Source organism: Mus caroli, chromosome 5 (genome assembly GCF_900094665.2).
Source record: "Mus caroli chromosome 5, CAROLI_EIJ_v1.1, whole genome shotgun sequence".
Lineage (NCBI taxonomy): Eukaryota > Metazoa > Chordata > Mammalia > Rodentia > Muridae > Mus > Mus caroli.
The window spans coordinates 141,080,540-141,108,421 of record NC_034574.1 but is presented as its reverse complement, the minus strand read 5'-3'; the positions used below and the strand labels follow the sequence as shown (position 1 = coordinate 141,108,421).

The 27,882-nt window shown below is 39.9% G+C and overlaps 1 protein-coding gene across 1 annotated transcript in view; it reads right to left on the bottom strand.

The window, feature by feature from the left end:
• Pan3 (poly(A) specific ribonuclease subunit PAN3) overlaps nucleotides 1–27,882 on the bottom strand; it is a 121,241-nt gene that overhangs the window by 25,417 nt on the left and 67,942 nt on the right. Inside the window, exons 6-7 of the mRNA XM_029477820.1 lie at nucleotides 3,173–3,420; nucleotides 918–1,139 (exon numbers count right to left, since the gene is read on the bottom strand). Coding sequence (XP_029333680.1) covers nucleotides 918–1,139; nucleotides 3,173–3,420 — 470 coding nt within the window. The remainder of the gene's footprint in view (nucleotides 1–917; nucleotides 1,140–3,172; nucleotides 3,421–27,882) is intronic.

Sequence of the window (27,882 nt, the reverse complement as noted above, 5' to 3'; positions counted from 1 at the left end):
TAATAATAATAATAATAATAATAATAATAATATGAAGATGGTGGTGCACAAACCTTTAATCCCAGTACTTGGGAGGCAGAGGCAGGCAGATCTCTGTGAGTTCCGAGGCCACCCTGGTCTTCCAGGACAGCCAGGGTAACACAGAGAAACTCTGTCTCAAAAAACCAAAAAAAGTGCTATAAACCAATCTGGAATATGTAAGATCTATTAATGTAGTCAAAAATTCATTCTAAAATCATTACGCAGAAACTGAGTACATAGGTCAGTGAGCCAATATTTGCCTAGCATGCACAAGGTGCTGGTCCTATCCCCAGGCACTGCAAAAGGATAAAAGGTGCACATGTACACACATACTTCATGCTTAAGTACACGGGAAAAACTGTCTGAAAAACAAAAACTACTTTTGAGAATGTACATCTAAGAAGCTATAAATAACAAGAATATCTAAGTTGCTTATCACAACAAATAAAACAAATAAGAAAGGAAATTATAGAACCTACTTTTAAGATTTTTGTTGGGCCACTTAAAATGAAGCTTATTTCTGTGTCAAATTAACAGCAACAGTTTAAAGGTTAAAGGGCACTTAAGTTATATATATTTTATTTAAGAGCCCTTCCCATTTGGGATGGCTCAGTGAGGAAAGGCCTCGCTGCCAAGCCTGGTAATCTGAATTTTGTTCCCAGTACCCACATAGGAGGAGGAGGATCAGCTCCCACATATGCTCTCGCTGACACATTCCAAGTGAGCATTCATGAACACATACAAATAAAAAACCATGTAAAGAATCATTTCCACACAAAAACCATGGAACACAGAAAAGCAGCACATTTAAATAGTAATTCTGTGTTTTATACTCTAATACATTATTTAAGATGTCCTTAAAATGCTTTTCTTAAACATAAAACTTGCACAGTCTAAATCTGCTTGCTTAGGGGACTGGACTGTGCGTGACCACACACGAGCACTCGGTCTATTCTTTCCCACTCTAAGGCAGAGCCAACGGTCAGTGTCTGTGCTGGCTTCTGAGAGCATACCTGTCGGAGCTCGTCGGCCATAAAGAAGGAAGGTGCATTTGCTTTTGGTTGCATATAAGCAACATGAGGTGCGGTTGGAGGATAAATATGATAGTTTGGAAATACCTAAACAGGCAAGAAAGAGGAAAATATGATCATCAATTTTTCTCAATTAGTAAGCTTTATCGTTTTCATAAAGGTTTAACTTTTATTTGACAGTGATTTTGGTATAGTTAAAATACAATTTTACAAGAATACTTTCTGAATGATTTCATAAATCTTCTATTTTAACAATTTTAAAAACAATACATTTTTTAAATTTTTTAAAAGTCTAAGAAGAAAATATTTATTCAGATACAAAATTTCAGCCCCACAGAAAAAGCCAGAACAAGCCTTTGGCAGAATACCCTGTTTCCAACAGTTCAGTCGTGGGTTTTCAGCCAGCTGGAGGGAGAGAGAGATGCCAAGCTCTGCAGGGCAGAGTGAGGTAGAGCTACCGACCCCTGGCAGCATCTCTGTGGCTAACAGTCTGTTGGCACACCTGTCCAACACTCTAAGCTGAGACACACCAGGGTCAGCCCCAGCCCTCAGCCGCTCTGGTCCCTCCTCTCATGTCCCTCCCCTAGGGCTCTTCCCTTCATCCTCGTGTCTCTAAGCTTCTCCTCGCATTCACTCCGATGTTTTCTTTTCTCTTTCTTAGAAATAACTTTAGCTGTTTTTTTTGTTGTCCTCAGACATTCAACTGCTGTGGAATGCAACTAGAAAGTACTTTTTTTAATGAAACTATACAACCGGGCCTGCAGAGAGTAAAATGCCTTTGTCTTGCTTGGCTTCCTTCTATCAAACAGTTAACTATCTCAGGTTTGCAAAAAACTATAAACATGGCCTGAAGACTGAAAGCATTATAAAATATACTGATCTCTACCAACAGCAGAGGCATTTCCGTGACAAACAAATCTCTACTGAGTTAAGTGCAATTTCTTCTTTCTACAATTTTGTTTGAATTACCAAAAATTATTAAACTGGTAAGATTTGGCTTGAAATGAACAAGTCTCTACCTTGATCATCTGACCCGGGTCACTGTTCTAAGGGTTATGACATCATACCACCCCAGACAAAGCAAAGCAGAAGACCTCCCCAATGGTTTCCTGAAGTCTGCACAGGTCTTACAGGTTCCACGTTTATTTCTACAGGGCAGTGGGTCACTACTCTTCTCATGTGTCAAATAAAACTCTCTCAAAAGTACAGACTTCAGTGTAAAACACACAGCAGGACTAAGCTCTACAAAAAAGAGAAACCTGTTTTCCTGTCACTCAAAAAGATCTTCTGCAAAATATTAAATTTACTTTAGTCTGACAGTCAAATTGTGCTCATTGAAACGCACTCAGATGTTTATAGTTTAAGCTCCCATCATGTTAATGGAATTTGGTTTTCTTACTCGAGAGCTATTTACTAATTTCTTTAGTTTTTTTCTTTAATGTAGACAAAACAGTGGGGCCAAAGAGAGGCACTAAGTAACACACAGCACCCACCCCCCACTGTTCTAGCATTGGGAACGCACTCCTGAGACATGGAACCGTCTGCTGGACATGTTCTTCTCCTCCGCATCTTTGTAAGCAACCCTCCCCATCACCAGTCATTTGGCTACTCACAATCATGGCTCCCCCTTGACTGAAACCTTCCCCTCCTGCAAGACACACTATAGCCTTTACCACTGCATGCCATTCTGCGACCTAGAGCTCTGCCCTTCACAGCACCGCTGTATCTGAGTCAACATGGCTCATCAACTTGCTTTCAATAATTAAGATACAGCCTACTTTCTTCAACTTCTTCCCAAAGGTAAACTTGCCTACCCAGTAGCTAGAAACAAAAGCCAGAGAGCATCAACTTTAGCTAGCTATGTCCTGACGAGGTAACCCTTCTGCGGTAGCCCCAGCACACTAAAACAAAGTACAACTACATCTGATTTCTGAGTGAAATTAGGAAGGAAGAATCATAACAATTTAAAGATATGAGAGTAAGTTAAAAAGTAAAATACTTTTTCATGTCCCTAAATTCCTTCCGGTGTGTGGGAGGGAGTGGGGGAGTGGGGGGTGACCTCATTAGTTAAGGAGCAGCTTTTCTAAGAGCACTGATTCCCTCTTTAACAGAAGCCATACCATTCCAGTCAAAGGTGCTGGGGTTGTATCTGTATAGAAGTAAGTCGTCCCCCCGACAGTCTCCTTCTGGATCACCTGACCAGAGGACGCAGTCTGAGGAACAGGGTTATTGGCAGGAGTGGAGGCACTAGGCGGCACCATGAAACTTGCTGGGTTTGGAGTGTGGCTTCTTCTTCTAGGAGCAGGAGAGGTGTGTGGAGTAATTTTTGGGGAATGGAGAGGGGAAGATCCAGCAGACAGTGACATTCCTGGGGAAGATGCAAAACAGGGTCTTAGTGGAATAGTAGACTGGTTTTAAAGGGGAAAAAAAACTGGAAAATAAAATGCAAACACTCATGTGAAAGAAACATCCATTTTAAGTGCAAAGGAAAAAAACTCTTGTTTTAAAGCAAGTGCAAAGAAGTTTCTTTTTCTTAACTACAGTCACTTCCAAATGAAATCAGCAACAGACTTCTCTTTGACAACACAGACTTCTCCTAACACTACTGTAAGAATCACCCGAGATTAACAAATTAATTTAATAAAATCATGAAAACTGCTAGAACTGAGACTCTTGAACAGCTCTTTTCCTCAGTCCTTTAAAATTGTTATTACTACCCAAATGACACAATTATGCAAATATTAAAAATTCAAATAATAACGGCCTACTAAATTCCTTTAGCGAAACATGAATAGCAAAATTTCTTGGGGGAAAAAAGGTTGGGACTATGCTAAAATACACAGTGTCAGGCTAAGCACCAAATCTCTAAACAAGTCCTGTTTTGACACCTGTCTGCAACTCCAGATGTACACTAAACATCTGGAACTGTTGCAGATGTATGTCCAAGTGCAAGTCACTCAACCACTGTCAACAAAATGCCACTTGAACAATGGACTCTATCATAGCTGTGTGGAGGAAGGAGAAGCAGTATTTTTACCCTTTGGACTATTCGATGCCAGATGAGAAAGTGAGACCAAGCCACACGTAAAAGCCTAAAATGATTTCCAAACACTCAAACAGAAAGTACACTGAAAACTGCGTGCGTGAAGGCAGACACAATGCAAATTATTTAAAACCAGGTGAGGCTAGCCACAAGTTTAAGGGAGGTGGCTTGTTTGAGCAGAGATGAAACAGGAGATCGAGCTACAAGTAACACTTGTACAGGAACCATTTCCTATTTGGGAAATGTCTAAAAATCTACACAATTGGTGGAAGAGGGACTAGCAAAATACCTTTGGCTACAGAGCTATTATTAATGGGATATTTTTCAACAGTGTCTCATGAAACACCAAGACTTTGCTTTTGGAAAATAAGGTGAACAAAACTGAGCTTAAAACTAAGAAGAGACCTCCTGTCTCTGGTGAGCACTTTGTACTTCTAAAGCCTCATCACAAGGATGGCATCTGAGTCTCCAAGTACCTACCAGTCAGAACCTAGATGCAGTTTATGTCACTTCACCAAACACATGTACAATGTCAACAGCAAAGCCAAGACTCAAACTCAAGCCAACTTCAAATTCCCAGCCCAGTATCTCCTACTGCTACTACTGTATTAATAGTGAAGTAGGCCAGAATTCCAAATGTCAAGAAAACAGGGGAAACTTAAAAAAATCTATCATCCCCCCACCCCCAAAAAGGTTAGGAAGAAAAGAAAAGAAAAGAAAAGAAAAGAAAAGAAAAGAAAAGAGAGAAACAAATAAGCTATGAAGTCCAGTCTCTGCTTTAAGATGAGCCATATATTATCTTGGGTTTAACCACTATGGGGCTTTGTTTTTATCTACCTCTACATTTGCACAGTTAGCTACAGGAATCTACAGGACTCTATCATATTACTCATACTTAAACTCTACTCACTTAGCTAAAATTATGGGCTGTATATGCACTGTTTCCCCACAAAGCTAGCTTCTAAGTATTCCTGAGAGGAAACCAAAGATGAATCAATGAGTTCACTACTGTTCTGTTCATTAACAGCAATGTGTGTAGTAGTAATCCTGCTCTGCTCCCCACCTAAAGGTGTCCTGAGCATCAGTCTACTTCATCCTTATACCACCCTGTGGGGCAAGTATAGCACACTCATTTCACAGAAGAAGAAACTAGTTTAAAGCACATACTCCAATCTCTGTCTCAAATGAAGGAGAAGAGGATTTGTAGCCATCTCAGTAGCTTCAGTTACTTACTTAAGTTATGTGGGAAAGACATAGCTAAGCTAATGGAAAGGTAGAGTCTGTAAAACTAAATACAGGGCTGGCTCAGTGGTTAAGTGCACCGACTGCTCTTCTAAAGGTCCTGAGTTCAAATCCCAGCAACCACATGGTGGCTCACAACCACCTGTAATGAGATCTGACGCCCTCTTCTGGTCTGTCTGCAGTCAGCTACAGTGTACTTAGGCATAATAAATCTTTGGGCCAGAGTGAGCAGGAACTGAGTGAGTGGGCAGATCGGAGAGAGCAGGGTTGACCAGAGCAAGCAGAGGTTCTAAAATTCAATTCCCACAACCACACGAAGGCTCACAACCATCTGTACAGCTACAGTGTACTCATATGCATAAAATAAATAAATTAAAAAAAAAAAAGACTAAATACATCATCACAAACAATGCAAGGTGAGTGAATAGGGAAAACTGCCCACAGCAGACGCTTGAGTATCAAGACTTCTCTGAACCATTTTCAATTTTGTGAAATTATGTTAGTGCAAACCTGCGATTTATACAGTTAAGCTGAGGTTTACTAGAATTACTCAGATACACTAGAACTAAAATACGTTCAACAGTGATCATTAGTGCCCACATGGAGACGTACTCAGCTAAAAGCACAATCAACTGCAAAACTGCTATACAACATCCAGGAAACGCAGCGTGCCACTCACATAATGAGTTCTAAAGAATGGGGTGGAATTCCCATATAGGTGCGTAAACAAAGATGTAGTGAACATGCTTGTTAGCGAGGACAACACTAAGCTAGAAACAGCATAAACCAGAGAGAACACTCTGTCGACAAGTGGCTACACACAAGGGGCTCAATTACAATTAACAGACTCTGCATAAATCAAGAGACAAGGACCCTAAGTACTTGCCCTTAGCAAAGTCCACACCTATTAATTCCAGCTTTCAGGAGGCAGAGTCAGGTGGATAACTCCAAGTGGGAGGCCAGCTTCATGTATAAAGTAAATTCCAGGCTGGCCAGGGTCACAAAGAAAGATGCTGTCTCAAAGAACACTTTATTTAAGGAAAGGAAAGGAAAAGAAAGGCAAGGCCAGGGAAAAGGGGGAGGGGGGGAAGGAAAAGAGAAAAATACCTAGTTGAAAGTATTTCCCTTCTACAACAGTAACCATAGAAATAACTTCCCAAAGGATTCAGAATCCACTTCATCCAACAAAACTTTCTTACTAATAATATTGACATATATAATAGAAGAATGAAAACGTATTTTTAATAGCTCAAATTAACAATATTCACCATCATAATTTCTGTATTACCTTTTTGTCAATCATCAAGGTGACACTATCTAAAATTTCAAGTTGAGAAATGTGAGTGACTCTAAGGATAAGTTAACTACTGTAGAGTACCTGGAAAGTGAGCAATAATACAGGCGTCCAGGAGAGAGATGGAGCTGCTCTTTCCTACTTCATGGGTTCTTCGTCTTACTGCCTGCCCTATGTCCCCTGGCACCCTGGTCTTACCCTCTAACACTACATAGTAGAGAAACAAGGATAGAGGAGAAAGAGGAGATAACAGAGAGGAAAGAGATCCTGAATCTAATGTCTTCCTTTTGTTTCTTCTTTGACCATGGCTACAAACAAATCTCAACCAAATTCCCTAAGGGACCAACAACCACCCCATCTCTCGGGGTCCGAGCATTTATGTACCATCTGAAAAGCTCCCAGAATTCAAAGCACCACACAAGCACAGAACTGATCTGCAGGTGGAAACCATGCTTCTGCTAGAGCGTGAGGCAGATGATGGTCTGCTGCTGCCGACAGTCCGAACCAGCCCCTCATCCCCACGCGGGCCTGGGAGTAAATTGAAAGCACATTCTTATAATATTCCTGTGTTTCTTAAGAAACCAAATTCCAGAAATCTCAAGTATGTCACAACATCTCCCCTCTTAAGACATTAACTGTGCTGTGTGTGGTGGGAAATTATAAACAGAGCCATTTTCACTGAAATAAGTGCTTTTTTTTTTGGGTCAGTGGCCAAGGTTTTCAGAAGATCTGTAATTTTTAGTTCTATATTTTTTAACAGTTTTGATAGTTATGTATCCACAGCTTTTGGTTTCCTGGGGAAATATAATCAAATTTTCATCCCCAATGCAAAATTTTTCCTGGCTTCCATTCTAATGTTAACAACATCCTTACAGAACATAGGCTGATGTAATTCTACAGTTTTTTCCATAACCCAGTATCTCTTAGCTGTTATTGATCCTTTCTCATTAACATTCTGAAAATTTAAAGTTTGAGCACTATTGAGTCTATCCCTTTGTCTTATGAACATTTCCTATAAGGTAGGATTAGAGCTTTCTACAACTCCTTGTCCTGTAGGACTGTATAGCACACTGGTAATATATTTTATATTATAATATGCAAAAACTGTTTCAGTTTATTAGAGACCTATGTAGAGCCATGGTCAGTTTGAGTCTGGGAAGGGATCCCCATGATAACCATTACTTAGAGTAAATGTGTAATTACAGAACCAGCCTTCTCAGAACTGAACACAGAGAAGCCCATTAACATCCTGACTATGTATCAAAGGCATGGTAGATTTAGTTTTCCAAATTCTGAAAAATAAACACATCCATTTGCCAGATTTAAATTCTTTGGGTACGTTTAGGGTTAACTCCAGTGTATAATGAGGCTTAATCATATAAGAGACACATAGGACAATTTTTTATAATGTCTTATTAGTTTGTCTCCAAGTAACAGAAAAGGCGCGTTTTTAAGCTCCAGCTGTTTGTATGATGCTTTTCATGAAACTCTGAAGCTTCTAATACACTTCCTACCAACACTGGTTAACTTCACTTCCCTGTGCTAATGGACCTAGCAGACCTGTGTGTGAACAAATCTGGCTAGTATAGAATAATAATTTTTATCCCTGATTGTTGCATCTATAAAAAAAACAAGGTTAATTCTGAATTATCAGGAATAAATTCAGCAGTTTCTATATACAGAGCAATTCTTTCTGTAAACTGAGAGTCAGTAATTATATTAAGAGGTTCAGGAAACTCTAATAATACCATAAGAATGCCATATAACTATGTGTTTTTTTAACTGAGGGATATGGGCTTTGCATTACTTTGCTCATTTGGGTCAACTTCCTTGCATCAGTGTAGAATGCAGGCGCTTCTTTTACAGTATGTGGGAAAACCTTTTTATAAACTGAAGACACTTGCTTGCTTTTTAGGATATCTGTTGTTAATATCTCCCAAATAGTTGCTACAAGTTCTTTACCAATCTTCACTGATTACCTATAATGACAGAATTCCACCAGTAGTGTACGATTTCTGCTGGGTTTGTTCCTGAAAACTGACAGTCTTTTTCTTCCTTTTATGATTAAATCAGAAATGTTTCTATGTAAGTCTTTTCATTTTGTACTTTGTGTGCTAAGAAGATCAATTTCACAGTTACTATCTTCCCATCCCATTCCCATGAGTCTAGTAGGAGAAAAAGTTGAAGGCAAAATAAGCGAAATACAATCACGTTTGGGATCTATGCAATCCACATACGCGTCTGCAGACTCTGTTCTACTAGAGTTAACTCTGCTTCAGCCACTAACAATCTTGGACGATTTCTCTGTAGTTTCTCAGGAGCAACCTGTCACCCACAGCATGGCAGAGTTCTTTGTTTCCTTAAACATTTTCTCTAAAGTATCTTTATCTGAATCAGCCAGCAAAATAGCCATATGATAATGAATAATGGATACAGGAAATTGCCTGCTAATTTTATCTAGCAGTTGTTGCACAAAATACTGACATAAAGTTGGATTCTTTAGCATTCTTTGTTGAAGAACTATTGACTGATATATGTTTATAGGCATTGAGAAAGCAAATTTTTCTTTATCTTGCTCATACAAGGGGTTACTAAAAAAAACCCAGTCTTTTAAATCAATTACTATCATAAGCCATACCTTAGATAATGAAGAAAGGACAAGAATTCCATATTGTAACAAACCCATTGGTTAGATTACTCTATTCACAGCTCTTAAATCTGTTAGTAGTCTCCAACTTTCTGATTCCTTTTTTTTTATAATGAATATTGGCAAATTCCAAGGACTAAGACTCTTCTATCTGCTGAACCTCCAGCTGCTCAGGTGCTGCTTTTTTAGGTCTGGTTGGTTGGTTGGTTGGTTGGCTGGCTGGCTGGCTGGCTGGCTGGCTGGCTGGCTAGTCAATCATTTTAAGGGTAGAGCCACTGATACATCAGCAGTGCACCCTCCCCCACCTCCATAAATTTGGAAACTCAATCTCTGTTATGCCCCATGTTTGGACAATTGGTAGCGTCTGGGTTGTTTTTGATGACACATATCAATACCTTCCCCAGGAATATCTACCATTTCACCACTTATTTCACGATGGGGCTATCTCTGGGACTGCAGGAATATTAATCTGAGCACCCCACTGTTGTAAAAGATTCCTCCCCTATAAATTTATGGGTCAGCCACATAAGGCTTTCCTATTTGACCTCCCAGTCCATCTAACCCAACAGAGACTTTTCCTTTGAAATCATTTATAATTCCATCATACTTTGTTCTATTTATCTGAGATAACTTTCCAATTCCTAGAAACTAAGTATAAACATTTTGAAGAGGCAATTCAGAATTCCAAATTTTTCTGTAAAATGATAAGTTACATCCGCTCCTACAGCAACACCATTTACCTGCAATTTTAATTTTGGCCTCTGATAATTAAGAATTGTTTGCCCTTTATATGCCCCAATATAGGGGAATGCCAGGGCCAAAAGAATGGGAATGGGTGGGTAGGGAAGTGGGGGGCGATATGGGGGACTTTTGGGATAGCATTGGAAATGTAATTGAGGAAAATATGTAATAAAAAATATTAAAAATTAAAAAAAAAAAAAGAATTGTTTGCCAAACACATGTTTTCCAGTACTTCCAAACCCTCTGTTTTTCCCTACTGGAGCAGTGCTGCCTTTGCTGTAGGGAAACAGCAACTGTATCTACCACCTGTGTTAACCTGCATCTCTCTTTTTGCACAGGCCATAATTTTAACTTCTCCTGTGAAATCTTTATAATTCCGGATGTTCAATGAACCCTTGGGACATTAATTCACTCCTTCCTAAGCCCACTCCTAGTGCTCCTAAGGGGAAAGGACCATAAACTCTAATGGTTATTTGATAACATTGAGTTTGGGGGGAGTACGACGTTTATCCGTGGCCAAGTCTAGAGCAGTTCTCCGACAGTAGTGTGCCTTAAAGCTCGAATGGCAAGTAAACGGTTTTTAATCGCATGTTATTCCTCGGCTGAGACTGCTAGTAATTTTTGCTGCAGGGCTCCAAGCTAGGCCCCCAAGGCATTTCCCAAAGGTAAGAATGTCTCTTTTGGATCTAAATTCCTAATCCCAGTGGTAGCTTTCCCTACACTGCACACCAATAATCCCACTACTCAAGAGGCAGACGTGGGAATTCCAGTTCAAGGCTACCTTGTGCCATAGAGCAAGACCCTGTTTCAGAAATCAAAAAAGTAACAAAACTAAAATGCACAAAATTCATGAAAATTCACTAATATAAAGTACTCCAGATAACAACATACAGAGAGTTAAAAAAAACCAACCAAACAAACAGCAACTAATGACTAAAATGAAGGACACAAAAGTGACAAACAAGGTATTTGTTCTTGGAACAGAGTAAGAAGGTTCTCCAAGAGTAAAAAATGTATAAGCATATAATTAAAGAAAAAGCTCTCAGGTCAACCAAAGCAGATCAAAGTCCTGGACCGTAAAAAGGGCTGGATGGTTTTTGTTTTTTGTTTTTTTTTTTTAAAGTCTGAGACAGTTTCAAGCACAAATGTAGTTGAAATTCTACAGAGCCATAATACTGAAAGGGAGAGCACAGCTAAGAGCCATTAAAAACTCTTGCTCAACATGTGATTGCCCAGGAAGCCCAAATCCCTGAGTTCTGCTCCCCAGCACTGAAGAGCAAGTGGGAAAACAGCCTGTGCTTTTTACCTAAGAAAGCCTGCAAATGAAAACCCTTAGTTTGACCACACAGAACACACCATGTCAAGTGTGACGATGGCCCATACCTGTCATCCAAGTCCACAGAAGAGCAGAAGCACGAGGATCACAGGCCAGCGGCCAGCTTAGAGAGCTGCCTGCCTTGTGGGGAAGAGTAATAAAACAAACACAGATGCATCCCCTTTTAGTACCTATTTCATACCACATGAAAAACAGCTTTTAATATCCTAAAAACAGCTAGACCCATGACACTGTAAGAAGAAAACAGGTGTAAGAACCATGTGCCCTTCGGTTGAGCAATAGCCTCACCACGAACAATAAATAAAGACATTTACATGTTCAAAGTGAAACTAATAAGAACTCAGCCATTCGTGTATTTTATAAGGCGCGATCATGGTGGGCAGGCTGAAGTTTAGTCTTTCAATAAAAGAATGCCTAGAGCACACAATAAGAACCAGTGAATTAAACAACTAATCAAGCAATACGACCAGAGATTTCTTCAGAGACAACATACAAATGTCAACCAACCACATGCAAAGAAACACAGTATCACTAGAGACATGAATATCAGACCCACAAGAACATACTGAGCATAGCAACAAATGCTGTTAGTGAGGAAGAGAGAAAGCAGGTCTCATTCCTTCTGGCAGAGATGTAAAATAGTGCAGTCACCTTGACAAAGAGTTTACTTCTTCAAATCGTTAAGCCTTACCATCTGTCTTGGAACCCCACTCCCATGTATATTTCCCAGTAGCAGTAAGAGCTTACGTCCACACAAACACTTGTATATGAATGCCCAGAGCACATGATCATCATCACTGTTCAAACTCGGAAAAAACCTCAAATGTCTCCCATCTGAGAAATGGCTCTGTGAAATATGGAACTTGGAGGATTGTAATGGACATGAACCCACACTACTGTGGGGATCACACAACATTAAGTGAAAGTGGCCAAGTACATAAAGGCCACTTAGTACAAAATTTACATGAAGGGCACAGCATGGCCAAGCCTATGCAGTAGGAAAGCAGAATTAGAGTTCTAAGGGCCATAACTCTTAAGTCGGAGAAGGATAAGAGAAAAGCACAGACCACAAAAGGCACACAGCTTATCTACAGTTCACGGTTACAACTGCCCAACCTAGTGAACACACCAAAGTCAAGTGAGCCGCATGTACACTTAAAGGTCCAGTCTTAGAATAAATATGTAAACTAAACATCGGCAAAAATACTTGATCCAAATCATCCCAGCAGCCCAGCTGAAGGAGGGAGGGGAGCAATGAAATAAAACACACACTAAACCCATCTCATTTACATCAACTAGGGATAAAAAACTAAGATAGGCATAAAAACTTACATATAAACGAGTAGACTGTGGGAAAGTAATTAAATTCTGATGAGATAATTTGAACACAGGTTAGTATCCATGCTTATCTGCTATTCAGATAACAATTCTACCTAAAAAGAACCTAAAAAATGACTCTAGTTCAGCAAAAGTAACAAGATTTTAAAAAAAAAAAAAAAAAAGGGAAAGTATGCATTGAGAAAGCCGGAAAGCAACACTTAAGAAACACAAACAAAAAGGAAGTCCGAAAAACAAAACAAATGGGGGAGGGTGAGCAATCTTCTGTACCGTGTAGTTTTGCGTGCATGTATGTCTGTGTGAGGGTGTCACACCCTGGAATCGGAATTCAGGCAGTTATGAGCTATCATGTGGATGTTAGGAACTGAATTCCAGGTCCTCTGGGAGTGCAGTGTTTTTAACCACTGAGCTATCTCTCCAGCCCCACAAAAAAATTAGATGTTATTACATCAGTAATAGCAAAAGGTGATCAACACTGTAGTCCTCAAGATGTTCTAGAATTCTATAGGAATTCATCAAGACAACAGGGCTGCTCTTGCAGAGGACCTGGGTTCAGTTCCCAGCAACCATATGGTAGCTCACAACCATCTGTTACTCTATTTCTAGGGAACTCAATGCCCTCTTCCTGGCGTCCATGGGCACTGTTCAAATACAGTATACATGCATGCACACATACATGCATGCACTCATACATACATATACACGCATACATGGAAAATACTCAAACACATAAAATTAGGTAAATGTACCTTTAAAAAAAAGAAACAGGGCACCAAAAAGGAGCTCAAATACACATTAAAAAACCCAAATATTAAAAAGGTGGTAAAAATAGGCTGCAGAAATGGCTCAACAATTAAGAGCCCTGCCTGGTCTTCCAGAGGACCTAGGTTCAATTCTCAGTGCCCAGGGCACAGCTAACAATCATATTAACTCCAGCTCTTGGAGATCCAAAGCAGCATTCTGGCCTCTGTGGTTGCTGCATGCACACTGGGAAAGACCCTTACACAGGAGGGGGGTGTGTGTGATAAAACAAACTTCAGGGGAAATATGACTGAGTAACCAGATGTGACAAGTAGCTAGGCATTGCTAGGTGACCCAGGAAATAAAAGGTACTACCAGATAGTTACTTGAAAAAAACAACAAAGTGATTCCCTGTCATTCCCATCAATCTCAGATGAATACTCAGGAGTTTAAAATGAAAGGGAGATGCTCTGATGCTATTTAAAAAGTGTGTGTGTATCTTACACATTTATACACACAAAAGATAGAAATGTCAAAAAAGATGTTAACTAAAAAAAACCTGTTTGCAGCAGGGCATGGTGGCACACACCTTTAATCCCAGCACTTGGGAGGCAGAGGCAGGAGGATTTCTGAGTTCCAGGCCAGCCTGGTCTACAGAGTGAGTTCCAGGACAGACAGGGCTACACAGAGAAACCCAGTCTCAAAAAAACAAAAAACAAAAAACAAAAACAAACAAACAAAAAAAAACCCACCTGTTTGTAACACTTTATGAAAAGAGTCCCCCAAAGGCATAGTTTTTAAAACTCATTAGGGAATACAGAGTGCTGGGCATGGTGGCTCACTTCTAATCCCAGCTCTAAAGAGGAAATAGCAGTCAGATTTCTGTACTAAGAGGCCAGCCAGGGAAAAATAGTGACCTCAGAACAAACCACACAAAAGAACCAGTGAAAAATGAACATGTTTTACACACACACACACACACACACACTCCCTCAGATATACAGATATGTTTATATACTAATAAAGGAGTGGAAGCTGCTGTTATTTGTGCGTGGTATATACATATTTGTGCATGTTGTAGACACCATAACCACATGTGGTGATCCAAAGTCAATGCCAGTCCACTGACCTTTGTGTCTTCCTCTATCATTCACTAAATTTTATTTTTCAATTTAATTATTGAGGGTGGGCGTTGGGAGAGGGGACATACAGACACACAGATTGCACTTGTATGCAAGTACCTATGGGGGCCAAAAGAGTGTTGGATTCCTTGGGGTTGGGAGTTACAGCAGGTTGTGAGCCACCAGATGTGGGTTCTGGGAACTGAACTCAAGTCCTCTGAAAAAAGGAAATAAGTGCTCCTCACCATTAAGATATCTGACATCTTGGCCTAATTTCTTGAGGCAGGGAATAAATTCACTAAGACTGGCTGACCAGCAAGCCTCTGAGATCCTATCTCTACCTCCTACAACTAGGATTACAGACACATTCCTCTGTACTCTGCTTTTTGAGTGTTTGCTGAGGATCCAAACTCCGGTCTTGAAGCTTGTGTTTAACTAGGGGCCGGCAAGCCAGCTCAGTGAGTATTTGCTACCAACTATGATGCCTGGAGCTCTACTCTCCAGGACATTATAGGGTAAAAAGGTCAGCTAGGCGACTGGCAGTTAAAGGGTCTGCAGCTGTGAAAGCCTGCCGACTAGAGCTGCATCCCTGGAAGCGATGGTAAAGGCAGAGGAAACACCAAGAGTCTCATGAGTAAATGTTAAAATGTTAAGTTATTTTAAATTTCATCCTATGACAACTATAAAAATAGTTTCCTTGGGATGAGTGAGACAGCTTACTGGATCAAAGTCCCCTTGAAAGCACGATAACCAGAGTCTGGTGTCCAGAGCCCATGTAGAGGTCCGGAATCCATCTCAGTGGTATATATGTCCATACACACACATGGAAGGAAGGGAGGGAAATCAAACAGTTTTTAAAGTACTTTTTTTTTCTTTTCTTTTTTTTTTTGGTTTTTCGAGACAGGGTTTCTCTGTATAGCCCTGGCTGTCCTGCAACTCACTTTGTAGACCAGGCAGGCCTCGAACTAAGAAATCTGCCTGCCTCTTGCCCCCTGAGTGCTGGGATTAAAGGTGTGCGCCACCACGCCTGGCAAAGTACTTTCTTCAATGGGAAAAATTTTAAATAGATGTTTCCTCAGAAACAAACGCATCTAAGATCCCCAGAATGATCATCATATAAAACTGGGAAAAACTAATTTTAAAACTGGAAGACAAAAAAGTCAAATGCCCGATTTTATATGATATCAAACTATGAGCCAAGCTAGTAATGTGTGAAAAGATAAGCCAGAAATAAAACTAACATTTACAGAAGATATACTGGCTTTATGTATCTATACAACAGAAAGAGTGAATCAGAGAAATGCTGCCTCTTTACAGACATCAATTAGGATACTACTTGAGAAGAAATCTGACAACAATGTAAAATATCCAAACACAAAACTATAAAAGTTTGTGTAAAGTTTTAAGCTGAATGTGCTAAAGGCGATTTAGAAAAAGAAACAGAGACAGAATTCTCTTCCAAACAGACAGTGCTGTACAGAGAATTCTCTTCACTCCTTGGAAGCTTCGACAATTTATGCCTATAGATGCCAGCCCTCTTTGTCAACACAGGACAAGCTAGGGAACTGTCCCGAAAGCAGAGCAAACCTCTGGTTTCTAAAGACATTTAAAAGTAACACCATCAGAGACACACCAAGAACTCCTTATAAGCAAAGCTGCTTTATAATATCATCCTTAATATATTCCTTCAGTGAATTTAGTGACAAAACCATGTTGAGTCCAAGACACTTCCACACATCCAGGAAGTCATCAGACTGCATTCTGCTCAGCATACAGACCTACTAATAGCGAAGCTTAATCACTGTGATGCAAAATCAACTACAAGAGAAAAAGACACAGTGAGAGTCTAAAGGAATTAATGATGTGTCATGGTGTGGTCCACGAGTACACTCTGCCCCCAGCTATGTGTGTCATTTACAGACAAGGAGAAGCCTATGAAGGCTCAGTGCCCAAGGTTTGCCATATAGACTGGTATCAAGGGTGATGTTCTAGCACAACAGAATTGTAAAGTCTGGAAACAACAGACTATGTAGCAAGCACCACTGCAAAAGAGCTTCTTAGCAAAAACTAACCAGTTGAAGACGACTGGAAAGTTTTCAACACTCTTCTTCTCAGATACTAGCGGCGTAGCAACCTCCCAGGCAGGCCTTTAAGAAGTGCACTTTGAGCCTGACTTCTGCACACCTACCACAGACTGTCTCTGGGACTGCTATCAGCTGAGGAGCACCACTCTGCTCTCCAATGCTTATAACAGAAAAATGAAGAGCAAGGTTCTGGTCTTCCTGTCTGAATACATTTCTCAGGAAAACGGAAGAGAAAAAGGTTTTGTGTATTTGTTTGTTTTTCCAGTCAGGTTTTCCCCTGTGTACTCCTGGCTGTCCTGGAACTTGTAGACCATGCTGATCTCAAACTCACCGAGACACCCCACCTACCACCACTTATTTCTGTCTCCTGAATGCTGAGATTAAAGGATTGTGCTACCACCACCACCAGGCTAGAAAAAGTTAAAAAAAAAGAAAAAATCCCGATAACGAGGTGGGAATACAGTTTGTAGCAGTCTTCACTAGCACAGCATCAAAGGGCCTGAGTTTGAGACAGTACCACCCATCCCCTACCCCACCCCCCCTCAGGTTAGAGACATACATGCTGACTGTAAAAGGCAGCCCTGGGGTTAAATAGAGAGATGGTGGTTAGGAGCACCTGCTGATCTTCCAAAATGCCCATACTGGGTGGGGCTCGCAAATACATGTTACCTCACCTCCAAGGGACCACACAACGCTCTCTCTTCTGGCCTCTCAGGTAATGTGCATGCACACACACACATAATTCACTCACACAGACACACACATATAGATAACAATATTTTTTAAAATATTTAAAAGCAAAGGATAATACTAGAATAAAATATGCAAGAACCTGAACCCAGACTCACATCAGAAATGGGGAAAGGAGAGTTTTACAAGTAATAGCGACTCAATCAATAGATAAAACTGTCTTTTGCTGCCTGACAATTTAAGTCAAAGCAATGTCAATTAAACAGCAGTTACTTGAAACTGAAAACACAAAAGAGTTGTTGGAAGATTCTAACTTACAGGCTTCCGATCACTGTGTTCTGAGATGGGTTCATGACCGATGCCTTGTCCTCGCCTTGCAGCACAGGCCAGGCTTGAACCGACATCAGCCCTCACACCTCTTCAGGCATTTTATGCTTATTCTTTGCATTCCCTTGATAATATCTGTTTTAATCTAGTAATCAATATCAGGATAAACTTAAAATTTTCTAAATTTATAAATCCTTGGTGTCAATCAATAGACACCCCTTTGAGTTATCAATTAATGCAAGATTACTGTTTATAGACTATGAGAATCTAATTCATTAATTAAAGAAAATACTTTTAAAATTCCAATTTAAGCCAAAAGTAGGGGAAGATTCCCCACTCCTTACACACTCCTCAACTACTACTGAGCACAATTCAGGTTTTTACAATCAATAATGACAGAAATGAACTAGTGTGCTAATATAAGCAGTGACCTACACTACACTGTCCAATTTAACCTAAATTTAAATTCTTAGGGACTTTGTAAGATAGTATGCCTAAAAGCAAAAGTTATAGGACAAAAGGAAATACCATAAAACACAAGTGCACTGTCGGATTTCACAGGATATCCCAGGGCCTGAAGCACAGAAGACCCAAACATTTACCTCTCCAAAGACCTGGCCCTCTGTAGGAAGCTCCTTTATTTATTACCTGGTTGGCCCGAAGGCGGATTATTAGGTGCTGGGAACCTAGTTTGTGCTTCAGACAAGGATTCAGGAGGGTTTAAAATTAAGGGGTTTCTGGAGAATCTAAGCAATGTGGATACATTTGATCTTTTCCTCACCAAAATATATGAACCATAGCCCAAAGGATAGCATGAATTGATGAGCTACATTTTACTTTTGAAAAAAGAGGACCTTAGGAACTAGGAATATAACAAATCTCGATTATGTTTGTGGTCATATTTGTGCCTATGAAACTAATTGTAATACTTCTTCAAGATCCATCTATGGGTTCTGTAAGGGGCTTACTAAACTTTAAATTATGATCGGTTTGGTATTCTATTTAAAGCTGCAAAAGGGGATGGGAAAAATAATAAATAGTGAACATAAATGAAGAACTAAGTATCACACAGTATGTGGTCTAGAACTTTTCACTTTCAAGATGATTTTATGCGTAAGAGTGTGCTGTCTGCATTTATGCTATGTGCTCGACATACAAGCAGTGCCTGGTGGTTAACTGCCATAGAGGTGCTAGGAATCAAACTCAGGTCCTCTGCAAAAGTAGCCAGTGCTCCTAACTTCTGAACCATCGCTCCAGTTCCATATAGATGCTTAAACTGTGGATCTATTTACAAGGTAGACTACATAAACAAATCACCCTACCACCAAATACTACCACTGGAACTCATTAGAAAAGGCTAGAATAATATTAGACATTGTTCCACCTAATACATTTTTTTGTTCAATCAAATTCAGTTTTGCAAGTAATTCTTAAAACTGACTTTAAGTATAGTGAGTGCCATGTTTTTGGTCATAATAATAACCATGCCGCAGCTAACACATCCAAAGTTAAACTGTATCTCAGTCCAATTTTTCAAACCGCCATGTTAGGTAACTTAAAACCTCTAGCGTCTAGTCTCAACAATAAAAGATATTGAAAAGAAATTTACCCATTTGCTAGGTTAAAAAAAAAAAGCCACATGATTCCGATTTTTAAATCACATTAGCTTTCACATATCTAAAATTAATCTCAACCACAGTACATTTCAATCCTTCGAAATGACAATCTTTAAGAAAATCAATATGATGTACTGTGCCTAGAAAATTAAAAGCAAAGATTTTTTTCCTTCTGAAGCATTTTTAAACCCTCAGTAACAAATTAAAAATCTATTCAGTTAAACATAATTATTCTCATTTCCTTTAAAAGTCCTTACAAAATTTTCAAGTTTTAAGGTAAAAAAAATACCGTATTATTTTTTTTGACAATTTTGAAAATCACATTGAAACATCAGCCCTAGTCTGCAATACTTAATTCACTGATCTAATAAAATACTTAACCATGAAATCGCATCCCACTTAACTCAACCAGTTTCAAGCCACGAGTGCATATCCTCCCTTTGCAAAAATTAAACATCCAAGTGCCAAAGGTTTACTCAAGACAGCTTATAATCCGTGTGAAAAAAGGGTAATTAGGATTTTTGAGCCGCAAATACCCTATGCTGACCGCTCAGGACATACAAATTCCAATTTCTTCATTTTACAAAATTATTTTATGAAGTTTTGTGATAAAATGAAAACAGAGTCAATAAGAGTATTGATTAATTGCCAAAAATTGATTCCTTCACAAACCCTGTTTTCACAACAGCAACCCCTTGTCATTGGGGGAGTTAAAAGTTGCTGAACTCAACAATCCCTCCAGTTAAACAAACAGACCCCTCATAGAGCTGTCCAACGCTGCCCAAACTATCCATCCTTTAGTCGAATCAGTCTGTTTCATGAACTGTAGGATTTATCTTCAAGTCCAGTGCTGACTCAGAGGGTAGCTTGTTCCCTAGAGAAAACAACCAACAAAAATCAGAACAGCTACTGCTCATAGGCTCTTTCAACACCCAAGTGGAAAGGACATACTTATTGGGTCCAAATAAAAATTAAAAATTAAAAAACTAAAAAAATAAAAGAGAAAGAGAGACAGACAGAGATCAACTTCCTTTCAACTACAGAAGGAGTCAATAACCGAGGGCATCTATATGCCATGGCAATAGCTTGAAGTATTCACTCCAGTAGAGCAAGAATATTAAATAGCCAACAATGTTTATAAGGAAATCTACCACACAGAACCACCTGGCTCTTGATAGAGAGGGCACTGTAAGTGGCATGTACTGTACTACAGGCATCAGGTTATCTTTGAAAGGCTGCCTTAGAATATTACGGTAGAGAACACTAATTTCTCCATTTCGAAGCAGTGGGCATACCCAGAGTAGCTTTGCTTCAGGGGTGTTCCTTAAGCGCAAGGCTCTTCTGCAGTTTATTGCTCTCACTCAAGCTGTGAGAAGAGTTAACAGGCACTCTTCTTCAATTCTAACACTGTGACCTGCCTTCCTTGGTATGTCAGAAACAGAAAGGAGACATGGTCTACATGCAAAGCCCTTGAGCTTGAGAATACAGCTCTACAATGTAAGGCAGCCTTTCCATTCCAACGGTTAGTGGTGTTTATCACAAAAATATGCTACTATGAGTAAGGGAGTCATGGAGATGGGGGGGGAAGCAAAGCCAAAAATGTAAAGAAACCCAACAGCTCAAACTAATTCCAAAACACTGAAATGACCAGAGAAAAATCATAAAATTGACCAGCACAACTTTTCATGTATTATTGTGTGTGTGTGTGTGTGTGTGTGTGTATATGTTGGGGGGAGGGGTGGGTTCCTACATTTATGTCTGTGTACCATGTGCATGCTTAGCATCCTCAGAGGCCAGAAAAGGGTTATAAACTTCCTGGAACTGGAGTTAGAAGAAGTTGTGAGCCACCACTTGAGTGGTGGGATTGGAACTCATGTCCTTTGGGAAAGTAGCAATTGCTCTTTAACTGCTGAGTCATCTCTACAAGCCATAATTTTCCACCTTTAAAAACTTTATCAGTGTTCATATGTAATCATGTATGTAAACATAATCAAAAGAACTGTCCTCATTTCCATGTCATAATCTCAGTGCCTTAGATCTCTAATTTGTGGCAGAAGATATATTGGTGACTTTATCCTGAAAGCTGTACTCATTAAAAATAGGCGCCTGGCATTTGAGCCAATTTCTTTTCCAGGATTTTATTGAGTCATCATTTTCCCAACTGGTAATGAGTATGGAGATGGCTAACAAGCCAAGAGACCTTTGAGCCAATAAAGGGTTTGTGTTATGTATGATCTCTGGGAAGTGACTTGTCATTCCTGCATTCCGATTCAAATGAGGAAGCTCTCCGGTGAGGTGCTAAGACCTCCCAGTGCCTTAATGGGTATGGTGATGTTCCTCCTATCAGGGAAACAGGCCTTCTTGGCCAGTGGTTTTCAAATAGTATTTAGTATTCACAGGCTTCTGTGAGAGCTTCTGGACTCTCCTCCGCCAGTGCTCAATTTAAATTTTTGAGCTGTTTTCCCACTATTTACTACATCAGCAAAACATAAATGCAGGCTATAATTAGTTTGCATTTGTATTTTAAAATACTGACACCAATATAACTTGTGCTGAGCTGCAGTGTTTTCATTCACACCACAAATATTTAAAGGCTTGCCTGCTCGGCAGCATTGTACTTTACATACACAGTTACAACTGTGAGGGGATAATCCTAAATGTACAGATACTCAGAAGAGAAGCACACACAGCTCGTCCACAGACCTATGGTGTTCCTATGCCAACCACATGTAAACAGAGAGAGGGAGGCTGAGGAGTTCCAGAGCAAATGTTACCGCTCACCCACAATCTCAAGCTACTATTAAGCAAATTAACCTTAGCCTCATCTAAGTATCTGTGGGAGTTAGTGTAATAAATTTGACCCTGTACAAGCCAATTCTGTCTAATTTCAAATCTTGAGGCTATATACAGACTTCGTTTGAGAGCGCTGCTTGGAAACCCTTCTGAGCTCTAAGTGCAATTTTGATTTACAAATTCCCAAGAGGCAGAGATACAATGGAAGGCTTTGCTGCCATCTCCTGCTGCAGGTGCTCCAAGGTCCCTTCTTAACTCTCTCCTACCAGTTCTCACAGTTCTGAAACTTTGGGGGCTTCGTATACAATGTATCCAACTTTGAGGAATTAAAGGCAAAACTGTTGAAGATATAAAAGAGAGGTGATCATGTACTTCTTGCTTTCCATATCACACACCCTGTTTTAAATAACAGCTTGAAAGGTGAATCAAAAAGAAAAGCCATGGGCACTGTCAAAAAGAACTATCCATATGAACTAAATATTGGCTGGTGAGAATTTTGCTAGGGAAATATTAGAAAAATATGAATGTACAGTATGAAAGTATAACTTAGTGGTGGAAGACGGGAAGGAGGGAGGGGAGGGAGAAAGGGAGGGAGGGAGAAGACAGACAACAGGCAGCTTGACTTTGCCTTGGGTATTCCTAAGAACCTGGAACTCATGATCAGCACTTACGGGTAATGGCTACTGCAAACAGAGAATCCTATTCCAAGCCTAGCGCACAGCTCAGGACCATGCCTAAACTACAATTTTCTTAATGTAAATCAGACTACAGAATTTGTTTGTTCTGTTTTTTTTTTTTTTTTTGAAAGTTCACTGACTAAGGTAAAACATTTTAAATTTAGATTAAACAGAAAAAAAAGTTCATAAGTTCTCAACTATGAGGGTTCTTTTACTGTGTTTGGGTGGTTGGTTTTGAGACAGGTTTCTCTGTGTAGCCCTGGCTCCAACTCAGAGCACTGTCTACCTCTGCCTCCCAAGTGCTAGGTTTAAAGTCATGCACCACAATGCACAGCTCAACTGTGGATTAAACTGGTGTCAGTGGTGGTGGGATGAAAGCACACCTTTAATCCCAGCATTTGGAAAGCAGGCAAGTCTCTGTGAGTTTGAGGCCAGCCTGGTCTACAGAGCAAGTTCCAGACAGTAAGGGCCACACAGAGAAACTCTGTCTTGAACAAACAGACAGATAGACAGACAAACAGAACACCAAAAGAATAATCAAAACAAACTGCACCCATCCTCTAAAATTCATCTCAAGTATTTTCTTTTCCATAAAATTTTATTACCTGCACATATGGTGTGGAGGTCAGAGGACAACTTGAACTTCCTGGGGGTTAATCTCAGGTCACCAAACCTGGCAGCAAATTAGCCACGGAGGCATCTTGCCAGAGGCAGAACAATAAGCAAAGTCCAGAACAGAGGGAGGTTTACCTGTTTGAATATACATTCTTAAAGAGCAGAGTGCAGGCTCTAGTACAACCCATATGAGGTAGACAAAAGGAGACTTTGTTAGAAAAGAAAGTGGTCTCCAGTGGCTACTTTCTGGACATTACTAGTGGATACTGGAAACTAGGGGCAGCATTGAAGCTTTTAGTTTCACATCTCTGCCCTCTTCATAAAGCTCACACTGTACACTGTGGATGGAATTCACACAGCTTAGTGAGACAGCAACGTGATCCACAATTCCTTCCTCCTGCACAGCCTCACAGGCATTTTCATTCCGACTCTAGATCTTTATCGATCCCATTGTTTGTTTCTTAAATTGAGAACTCTCACAATTTCTCCTTGGCCCATGTCATACCTTGTGCTCTGGAGTCAGTAAGTGTATTAGGGATCAGTTGAACACACTTCAATATTCACACAGATAGATCTCTTCTACATGACCAATGCACAGATAGTATATAAAGAGGGGACCTGATGGGACACAGCAAGATGCAGGGATATTTCATTTTACCATTCAGAATTCAAAACTTGTCAACTAGTTCTGGAATTTATAATTTCACAGTTTTATATACACATTTGACTAACAGATCAGAAATTGGATATGCTGGGGACTGTTAAAAATTTACATAAATTTTAGTTTGAAAAATATTTAGTAAGATCCTGTTACAAGGAAAGGTATATGTTCCGATAGTATAAAGATCCCTCCCAAAAGATTCCTCATTCAAATTTAAATAAAATGAATCATAAATAAAAATAAAAGTTTAAACAGTTCAGAGAAGAAATGAACAGATAGTATGATCAAATACAGAGCCAAAGCACAGGGGAATTCTGCAAAGACTCTACCCCAAGGAACTGGATGTACCTATAGAAGGTATACACAGCCAAACAGAGTGCAGCAGAGAAGAGTGGCTGGGCGGGGTGAAGGGCAACCAGCAAACAGACTGCAAAGGCTGCTATAAGTAAGAGTGCAGCCTTTACTGCCCGAAACCCTTTCTATAAGTCACGTTGAGATGATCAGAAAAGAAATAAGGTGCTAAGGTACTAAGTGAGAAATTAAATTCTTAAAATTAGAGTGGGTACCAGTCAAGAATGCACTGGCTTTTGTTTATTTGTGTGTTTGTTGTTATAAACAGTGTTTTACTCACTACTACTAGGATCTGGCCTGGAAATCACAAACCTACCCCAGCCTTCTTGTGGGTGGTCCTGGTGCTGCTTATATTTTGGTGTTAATTCTGCTCCCTCAAGAGGGGCTGCTCCAACGAGGAGTAGATCACGTACTCAGGTGATTCCGTGTGAACCTTCTCCCCATTTTAACTAGTCAAATAAAGGCGCCTGCAATTGGGCAGTGAAAGGGAAAGATGAGGCTGGAGGTTTTAGGGACTGGGGGGGGGGGGGGGGGGGGGAAGGAGAAGACAGAGGAAGTGGAGGTGGAAGGAAAATGGAACTAAACTGGATGACCCAGAGAAGCCACAGGAGCAAGGGATCTCATAGCTGGGGAATAGAATAGTGTAGTGGTAAATCTGCCCAATCTAGGCATACAGTTTATAAATATCATAACTGAGTTGTGTGTTTTACACGGGCCTATTGGGATTAGAGATTACTGCCATACCTTTCTGATGGCTCGGATTACAGCCTTGTACTACCATGCCCAGAAAGAAATGTACATTTGGGGCAGGGGGGCGAGGAGAGAAAACTTGAGCTTAAGTGCCTTTTAATTGGACAAAGCGGGGAAAATGTGGGTATGCTGCTCCTCTGTAAATTGTGCAAAGATTAGAGCCATGTTAATTTTCATAAGATATCAATTAGGTCTTTATAGCACTAATAGTTCAAAGCAATAGTGCCTTCTTACTGAATACTAGTTTAAATTATTAAAGTGGAGCAGAAAGAATTCGTTACATATTGCATGTAAAACAAACACTTCCCTCTTTTGGAGGGGGACATGCTTCCCCACTAACTTTAGTATATATAACAATTGTACAACAAGACCAGTCTAAACATCTGCTTAAAAGCTTGTACACAAACCTGCCCTCTGATATATTATATTACTCATATAATTCAGAATCATTTTTAGTAGTTATATATGAGAAGCAAAAAACACTTGGGCTAACTTTAACATCCCCAAATTTTCAACTTTTAAAATATTGGGGATGCGTTAATATTTACTTTAATGACATTTAGTTTAATACAACATCTGTGGTGAGGGGGACACAAGCCGTGTGGATGCAGAGAGGAGAGCACCTGCTCTTCTCCTCAGCTCTTCACCACTGTGTATTCTGTGACAGGGCTCTCTCTGAACTTGGAACTCACCAAAGGGCTAGACAGACAAACTGGGCTGCAAGGCAGAGGCGTCTGTCTCTGTCTCCCAGTGCTGGAATCACAGGAGCGTGTGAATCCTGCCCAGGGTGTAATGAGTGCTAGAAACCCAAACTCAGATACCAACTTTATCCACTGAGTCCAAACTCCAGCCCAAACACAAGCGGTTTTCTATTTCAAATGTGTTCTTTTCATAGAAACAAAGAGAGAAACATAGAAACCTAGAAGAAGAAGAAGAAAAAAAACAACTCAGGAGCTCTCACAACAGAGATATTAGATAGATTTCAGAAAGAAAATGTGTGCTTGGAAGACCATGAAAAAAAGCCAGTATCACCTTTACTCTGACCAGATAAAAAGTTAAAAACACAAAATCTCTAACATAAGAAAATCCATACAATCAAAGAATATTTCTCATTTATAGGAGAAAAAAAATCACAATCCCAAGAATGAAGGTATTACAGGAAACAATATACTTGAGAAAAATCTCCAAAACTTGTACTTTTTATCTAGAGAGATGGTCTTGCTGTTTAGTTAGCTAGCCTGGAATTGGTGATCCTCCTGTGTTAGCCCAGGCACTGGGCTTGTAAGCATGAATCACCAAACTCAGTGCAGAACCAACTGTTAAGTAACAAGGGGGAGTGAGGATGTAACTCAGGGAAAGCACTTGCCTAGCAGAATGTAAGGTCCTAGGGCCACTCCTTTAGGCAGTAGAAACAAGCAGGCAGTGCAGGGTAGTGTACAAAGTACCTAACAGAATTTAAATTTAAAATATGAGTACACAAGCAATAGAGGAGTAACATATTAAACAAGGACAGAAAACTCTAGCCATGAATAGTATTTTAATTCAAATTAAGATTTATTTCGTCATTGTTAATTTAAGAAAAGGCCTTCAAGGAGTGTGTGGGCATGCCAATGGGCTCACAAGTGGAGTTCAGAGGATAGTTGTGAATAATTGTTTTCTCCTTCCACCAAGTCAGTCCCAGGCATCAAATTAAGGTTTTTGGATTTAGCACCAAGTCCCTTTACCTACTGGGCCATCTTGCTAGCCCTAAAATAACTTACAAAATGTAAATAATTTTCTATTGTTAAGGCACACAGAATCTTGATTCACAACAGAACAATGCTGGATCCAAGACTTTCCAGGGTTTGTGGTATCTGATTACATTCTTATTTTGAAACCCTTTAATAGCCAAATGAGCAGCTATCAATTAATCAGTAAATCAAGAATTAAAAATTATGAAATGAGACCATAAAGATAAACTTTGTTAGGAGCTGGAGAGATGGCTCAGTACTTTAAGAGCACTGACTGTTCTTCCAGAGGCCCTGAGTTCAATTCCAGGCAACCACATGGTGGCTCACAACCATCTGTAATGGGATCCGATGTCCCCCTCTGGTGTGTAGGCATACGTGCAGGCAGAACACTATATATACATAATAACCAAACAGATGCCAGGTGTGATGACACAGGCACTTGAGAGGAGGCAGCAAGACTACTGCAGGCCTGAGCAACGCCAGCCTGAGGGACACATACCAAGATCCCTGGGCCTTGGGGAGAAGAGGCAAGGGTGTCTTTCACATGAAGCAAATATAAACAAAAACTAGAAAATGTTTCATATTAATGAGGTGTAGCTACTTACTAATGGTCATTACATCATATGAAAAGTGGTATTTCTGGGAGACACAAGCAGGCGAGTTTGAGGCCAGCCTGAACTACAAAGCAAGGTCCAGGAAAGCCAGGGCTAGGGAGAGAAACTCTGTGTTAACACACAGATGAAATGAAACAACACCAGACAACTGCCCACCCCACCCCGCAGTGATAATTGCTTCTACACCTTCTCAGAGCTTTGTTAACTTCCCTAAACCATCAAAAACAAACACACACAAACAAAAACCTTTCATAGGAGATATGGGAACGTGGCCAAAATAAGTGCAAGTTAATCTATGTCTGGTTTTCCTGTTAATAGCTTTTAAAGCTGGTTCATATGACCATACTTCCCTTTGGTTAAACTGCATCAATGACAGAAAAGATACATGGGCGTTAGAAACACCCATGTATGAATTCATA